The 7,627-nt window shown below is 38.9% G+C and overlaps 1 protein-coding gene across 1 annotated transcript in view; it reads right to left on the bottom strand.

Annotated features, from left to right (window-relative positions):
• The window catches only part of LOC107746134 (transcriptional regulator ATRX-like), a 23,154-nt gene that overhangs the window by 12,291 nt on the left and 3,236 nt on the right, over positions 1 to 7,627 (bottom strand). The window contains exons 4-8 of the mRNA XM_016560230.1: positions 6,777 to 6,927; positions 6,566 to 6,666; positions 3,607 to 3,715; positions 3,333 to 3,510; positions 3,012 to 3,203 (exon numbers count right to left, since the gene is read on the bottom strand). Of these exons, the coding sequence (XP_016415716.1) occupies positions 3,012 to 3,203; positions 3,333 to 3,510; positions 3,607 to 3,715; positions 6,566 to 6,666; positions 6,777 to 6,927 (731 nt within the window). The remainder of the gene's footprint in view (positions 1 to 3,011; positions 3,204 to 3,332; positions 3,511 to 3,606; positions 3,716 to 6,565; positions 6,667 to 6,776; positions 6,928 to 7,627) is intronic.

Below are 7,627 nucleotides of genomic sequence, written 5' to 3'. Positions count from 1 at the left end.
CTTCCCAGAAACACTAGGGAAAGTAACAAGGGAAAGGAGGGACTGGTGGGAATAGCTGCTATCGCCAGATCAGAGTAAGTTTAGTGTACTATTACAAAGAGAATCACTTAAACCCTACATCTCGGAGGCTTTTAAGGAGATGTTAACTTAACTATCAGGTTTCATTTGAATTTTAATATATATAATATTTAAACAAATGAACAAGATCACATTAACAGTGTGGACTTTGCACAAATGGAGTAAAAACAGGACTTAACCTCCAGTAAATGTCTTGTCCACCTCAGGCAACTAAACATTATAGGTTTCATTTTACGTTATTTAATTTAGGTTTGATTGATTTTTTTCAATCCTTTTACCTAAATTTAGGACAAAGCCTGAATACAGTTTAAAACCATTAAACTCCTAGATTAGCTTCTAAAAATAGAACAACATGAAAGGATCATTTCTCTTTCAAAAACTTTGGTAATGGGGTTGAACAGTTGATTTTTACAAATATGTTAACATTATTGTGAGAAGATGTCTATTCCTAGTAGGGATGTGCGGGTCTAGTCGACTAAACGGTACAGCTCCTACTAGTCGACACTGAAAACAATAGTCGATTACACGACAGAAAAAAAAACCATGATTTTATCATTCAAATTACCGTCATTTTAACATTGCATTTAAAACATTTTAAATAACAAGTTAAAATAAAACGTTTGAAAAATAATACATTATTTTTAAAAGTTTATCTGGGCGGAAACTAAATTTTTACCTCAGACCTCACATGCGTTTTCTTCGTGTCAGTTGCGGCGAGTTCAAAAATGACCATGCGAAAGACGAGAAGGTGTGGGATTATTTTGAATTAGAAGCAACCCGCCGGCGCCAGAGTTTTTTTTTCTTACCATCTTTTGGGGGTTTCTTGCTTTTAGACTAGTCGACTAGTCGGATACAAAACTTTCGCTTAAACGTCAGTCAAATTAGTCGTCGCGCACATCCCTAATTCCTAGGTGTCACAATTTCATTAATTACTCGTTTTTTAACTGAAATGAGTTTTTTCCCTACAATAAAGTGAATAGTCAAAAATATGATGCACAATTTTAACAGTAAAAACTGGGGTAGCGGGAGTACATAATTTTAAGGCATTGTAGACTAGCTATTTAAATTATGTTAGCTAATAGTTTAACACATCTAAGTTCTCTGTCCAAAGAACATAAGATGTGTTCACACAAAAAAAAAAAAAAGGTGCAAGTGTCATTCTTTTGGCTTTTTAAAAAAAGATCAAGATGCAGACACATTACACAAGGTAAGGAAAGAATGGTGGGCAGAGGTCTGCCAGGATTAGAAATATTTCCTGTGTTCCATAAACTTGGCGAGGGTACTGTGAGAAACAGAGATATGACTACAGGCTTTGAGGGATGACTGACTCATCTTCAGACGATTACAGGCAGCAGATTCCATCCATAACAGCGGACTTTCTGCATTCTGGTGCACATATGGCCAAATGTGGTCATCTGCAGCACACAAAGGTAGGGCTCCACCTCCGATTAAAAGCTTGATAAAGAACAACAAGCTTCTCAAACATCAACTCCAAAGTGAGCAGCTCATGATAAAACATTGAGGACTTCAGCAGGAGGATGTGGGGGGCTATATCTTCCCCAGTGTAAACCTTCTGAGGTACAAAGACAAATATCTGCACAGCTGTGTGCTTTTGGACACATTTGTTGGATGTGTACTGGATGCCTTTGCCTCCAATTAAAGGATCCCAGCATCATCGGTTCTGCAGTATAAAACTCTTCAGTAAACAAGGGTCACAGAGTGCAGCTGTGTGCTGTTGTGAAAGACTGGATGTACAATCGAAGGCCGATATGGTCTTGTAAAATCTTCAGGGGTTCTCTCTCGTGTGACCGCGCACCTGTGCTTAGATAGGTCAGAACTATTAAGATGAGAGCTGAGCACTGTTCTTCCAATCCTCATCCCTCTAGGAAGACTGAAAGCTTTGGAAACCAGGCACATGAGTTAATAACAGCGTCTCAATCCTTGTGAACATCAAAAGGTAATGTGCACAGGATACAGGCCAGGAGCATTCAACTTCAGCAGTGCACACACGATTCTGCAGTGTGAGGCAGATTTTAGGGGGTTGTAGTCTTGGATCACTTAGTGCATAAGCTCACGATGGCTGATCAATCACCATTGCAATTAAATATGAGGTCACAGACTAATGGACCCAATAGGAGCACAGAAATTGAAATCCAAAGGTGTTTGTGAGAGAGATGTTCAGAAAAAAATGTATACTTGCAAGGTAACAATATTGATATTTAACATTTCTGTCACATCATTCTTGTCTGATTTCTTTAGGATAGCTTTTTTGGAGTTACATTAACTGTAAAATACATGGTTGATTATTACATTGTCGAAAAATGTAAACTATATCATCGCCCAGTGATTTGTAAACAAGCTCGGATGCACTATATAACCAACTTTTAATGCGAGTATACTTTATGTAATCTATACACTATATAGCAAATCCACACAGCACGAATGTTTATATTGTGGCAAAATGTAAACTGTAGTTTTATGTTTTATACACACACACACACACAGTAACCACATACATACAGTATACATGTAAAGCCATACTACATATCTAATCTAAATTGTTTGATTGTTTTTGTATATTTAAACTATATTATCACCCTGCACTTTATACAAAGTTGGATATAGAAGTATGTTTAACTTTATCCGCATATATACAAGTATACCTGTGTTGGCCAATATATACTACATAGCAAATCACAACTGCTTGATTGCTTGTAGCCCTAATCTGCTTAATGTGTGAGGCATGAGGACTTTAACATCTTGTCAATATTAACATCATGATTTTCTGTAAAGCTGCTTTGAAACGATGCGTATTGTGAAAAGTGCTATACAAACAAATCTGATTTCAGTTGACAAATTGAGACAAAACTCCAATATGTTTTCTGCGGTCAAACAAAACAGAGAAAAACAGGTGGTATTGAAGCGGTTTTCACCTTGGGCAGCATGGGTGTGGCCCGCTTGCTCTTCTTCTCCGAAGGATCGTCCAGCTGGTCGGGCTCAAATGCGTACAGCTCCGTCAGTTCGTTCATGGTAAAATGACGCTCAATCTGCTGCTGGTCCACAACTCTGAAGGACAGCGACTGTTTGGCGATCTGTCGGTCATAGATCTTCTCCTCCATGGTTCCCTATAGAAAGAAACATGTCCAAAAACATTACAGATCTGATCTGCCCTGTCTGTGAATAAACATACATATTTCTACACGGAATAAACACAGCAAATACATTCGTCCAAATGTCAGAACTAAATTTCTCACCTGAGCCAAAAACCTGTAGACAAACACGGTCTTCACTTGGCCAAAGCGATAGACTCTGAATATACTCTGAATGTCGTAGGATGGGTTCCATGAGGCGTCGAAAATTATGACCCTGTTTGCAGCTACCAAGTTGATCCCAAGAGAGCCAGCTCTGGTTGAGATGATGAACAATCGCCCCCTGTGGAGAAGAACAAGAACACAAGTGCTTGACAATCATGGAAAAACGAGTTCAACGGTTCCTCTGTTTGCTACTCAAAAGGGAAAACAGCTTTACCGAACATTACTGGTGTCATTGAACTCCTCTGCCCATTTCTTCCTGGTCATGGCGCTCGTTGAACCATCTAGACGATAGTAGTCAATGTTTCTGAACCACTTGCCCTCACCTTGAGGAAAGAATAACAGCACAGCCAGTCAACAATCAAGTTCTAGCAAAGGTTTTATGCAGCTGTCATCCCTGGTAGGGTTTGCTGTACATGGAGAGCTCAGGGGAAAGTATGTACCCTACATAGGTGGTAGGGCTGTGCGATATTGAAGAAAAATGCGATACCTTGTTAAAAAATGCGATATTCGATATGCGATACGATATTGCTTAAAGTGTGTAAAATCAATTTAAATGATATTTTAAAATATTTAAAAATGAATATTATATAACCAATTTGTTTCACATTCTTTCTTGGAAAATAAAGAATCACTATAACTTCTGAAAGTGACCAGCAGTGTTTTAGCATTACTTAAAAAGTAGTGAAATAAAAAGTGATGAAAATGTAAATTTAACATCAATGTGAACGTACAAACAAAAAAATTAATGACACTACTTTAATATAGGGCTGTCGCGATAACCGCAATATCGCAATACCGCGCTATTGACGAGCAAACCGCAGAGAAATGCAAGAACCGCAGCAACCGCGATTTTTGCGGGTTATGCCTTTCTCATTTTACACTTCATGCATGTGGACTGAATATTAAACAAGTTAGTAATGATAACATAATGTGTACCATGCTGATTTGTACAGAGGCTCCGTAGATTTGCACTTAAGCCTAAACAGACAGTGTATGAGAGATCGACTGAGCGCGTGCGATTACTTGCGTCTGTCCTCCAGGCCGAGTCATAGGCCTATATATTTGTGAAAATAGGTTGTCATGTCCAAGGAAAGCGAAATCTCTGTCTTAGCATCGACGCATAGCTGGTCAGCTGAGCCTTCTAAAGTGGCGCTCAAAGTTAAAATGATTTCAACAGCGTGTTTCATTACGTCTCTCTTTGAATTAATGAATCAGCGTTTTTGAGCGTGTAGTTGAATGAACGGTTTAAAGACTCACTCAAACACTTTGTGGCGCAACACTGTAACTGCACTGACTGACAGCCCGTCTAGAACGCGTGCGTGCAGGTGGAAATATCAATAGAAAGTCTCTTGTCCAGTCAGATTAGAAGATCAGATTACATCTAGGCTAACTGTTATACATATAGGCTAACGATAGCCTAACGATCTTATTGTCAGGTTTATGTTCTGTTATGTGGACCGTTATTTTGTCATTCTCTTCTGTTTACTTCACTTCCTGTTTCAAAGCTATTTGGTTTCGGTTTCATTATTTATAGGCTGCTGTCCCTTTAAATCCGACTGCACGGATCCAGTATAATGATACACATCCGATTTCTTTCTCAGCTGTTTACATTCATTTAAAACATAACCGACTGCGTTTACGAGAATGATCGTCGAGACGGGTACTATTGACATAATTCTGTGTGTATGTGTCTGTTCAAACATAAGGAGGAGATGCGAAAGACCAATCAACTCGGTCTGAAACGCGTCTCTGTGTGTGCGCGCTTTGCACATGTGCGGCAGAACTGAAGAGACGCTGTGTGAGATGCGGCTTGTGCGTGTGCTTCAGGTGTGAGTCAGACGGCAAAGAGTTGTTTTCTGCAACTTATTGCACTTAACTCTTTAACATCAAGCAATTCTCTGCTATATGCGTCGAACGAAAACTTTGACCTTTTGCAAAGTTTTGATTTAAGTAGCCTATTATTAAAATGATAATGATATCGCACGTCGTTGCGATATTTCGATATATCGTGCAGCCCTAATAGGTGGCAAAGCCCAAATAACTCATGTTCAGCAATTAATATTGTGGCCTCCCACACTCGTGTTCATAACTAACATTTCATATGTTTCCAATTATTCCTCTGTGATCTTTTCATTACAAATTGCAAAGCCTTAAGCAAACATTTTTTTGCAAAATAAAAAAGGCCTAATCATTTTCAAAATGAAAGTTAAAACAGCTGTGAGGGTTTAATTGGGTCCGTGACCTTATTCCAGAGGCTTTATGTTTACATGCACATATTTGTGTGTTTCTGCGGGCACTTAACCCAGATCGGTGTCAGATGTGTGCGCAGATATCAGGTGAGTTTCCGCATGTAACCACAGTTTGCACTCACTGGATTAGTGCTCACTTATTTGCTGATATCAATGTTCAATTTACAGCAAATATAATTCAAATAAAAACATAAGCATACAACAAAACACACAATACAAACATGGACATGGACAATGACATGGAAAGTCGTATAAGATGTGGAGCAAGACATTACATTTTGAAAGTTTTTGCAAATTTTTTTTCTTTGGAAGTATGGACTGACCCATTGCGCACAATAAGACCAGGAACATGTACAACAAAAGTAACTAGTCTGAGTTTTGATTTCATGCTGACATAGTAAGAATTTTAAATGATGCACTGCACAAAATAATGAATACAATATCCTGTCATTCTTTGTAAGAGATTAATTATGAAAAGCATGCAGACTTTGAATGGCAGAAATGTCTAGCACAGAAAATCCAAAAGATTACAAAGCACCGTGATTAAGGCTCAAGGAAAACATTCCTAAAAGTGCCTCACCTTTGTACGGCGAAAGCTTGCCTTCCTCTTTGGCTCTGCCTGCCAACTCCAGGAAATCTTCAATGAGGTCCAGAGAAATGAGAGACTGGCTGAACACCAACCTGAGCACACAGGACACGTGACCGTCACATATCTGATCGTATGACACGGAAGACGATGAATTCTGAGCCGGAGGAAGAACTGTTTGCTAATCTGACAAAACTTAACTCACACTTTTTCTTCCAATTCTTCAGCCATTCGGAGGATCTCAAAAAGAAGCACAATTTTCCCAGAATGCTCCAGCACCTCAGAATCCGTCTCGGTCACAAACTCTTTGTACCAGTCAGGTCCTAAAAGTGCCTCACCTTTGTACGGCGAAAGCTTGCCTTCCTCTTTGGCTCTGCCTGCCAACTCCAGGAAATCTTCAATGAGGTCCAGAGAAATGAGAGACTGGCTGAACACCAACCTGAGCACACAGGACACGTGACCGTCACATATCTGATCGTATGACACGGAAGACGATGAATTCTGAGCCGGAGGAAGAACTGTTTGCTAATCTGACAAAACTTAACTCACACTTTTTCTTCCAATTCTTCAGCCATGCGGAGGATCTCAAAAAGCAGCACAATTTTCCCAGAATGCTCCAGCACCTCAGAATCTGTCTCGGTCACAAACTCTTTGTACCAGTCAGGGGATGGGCTGCCAGGACCTGAGTTTGACGCCCGAACTGAGGAAAACATCACAGATACACACTGTTGTGGCCATATCTGCAGAAGACTTTCACTGTAGGTATCAGATAAAAGTCGTTTCATTCAGTGTTTCCTCTAGGATTTTTTCCAGCTGTGGTGGCAAGACTGTTTCCCATGGACCACGCCCCCTTCACCCAAGAATCATCTGCACTCAAACTCAGAATTCAATTTATTTGAACTAAAAAAGGCAAGTAAACAGTAAATAATAAAATAAGAACAAATAAATAAATAACAAGACACAAATGAAATTAACAGTACATTAAGTTTTCCAGGTAGGTCTAACAGTAATATTTAGGTACAGAATTACTACTGAAACTGAACTCAACTGTAAAAAACAAAACAAAAAACAAATTCAACTGTAAAATAACACTGGATAGTCTTCACTGCATAATTAAATCGTAATGACACAGACAGCAGCAGATTTATTTAGGCTGCTGAAGAATGGAGGTAACCAAACAGTTGATGGTCCCCCATTGACTTCCACAGTACGGAGAAAAAAAAAACATGAAAAAGTTAGGGAACCCCTTGCAGAATCTGTGAAAATGGGAATAATTTTAACAAAATAAGAGAGATCATACAAAATGCATGTTATTTTTTATTTAGTACTGTCCTGAGTAAGATATTTTACATAAAAGATGTTTACATTTAGTCCACAAGACAAAAAAATAGCTGAAATTA

Source organism: Sinocyclocheilus rhinocerous, unplaced genomic scaffold (genome assembly GCF_001515625.1).
Source record: "Sinocyclocheilus rhinocerous isolate Xijiao unplaced genomic scaffold, SAMN03320098_v1.1 scaffold348, whole genome shotgun sequence".
Classification (NCBI taxonomy): domain Eukaryota; kingdom Metazoa; phylum Chordata; class Actinopteri; order Cypriniformes; family Cyprinidae; genus Sinocyclocheilus; species Sinocyclocheilus rhinocerous.
The sequence above is the reverse complement of the archived record's forward strand: the minus strand, read 5'-3'. Positions and strand labels throughout refer to the sequence as shown.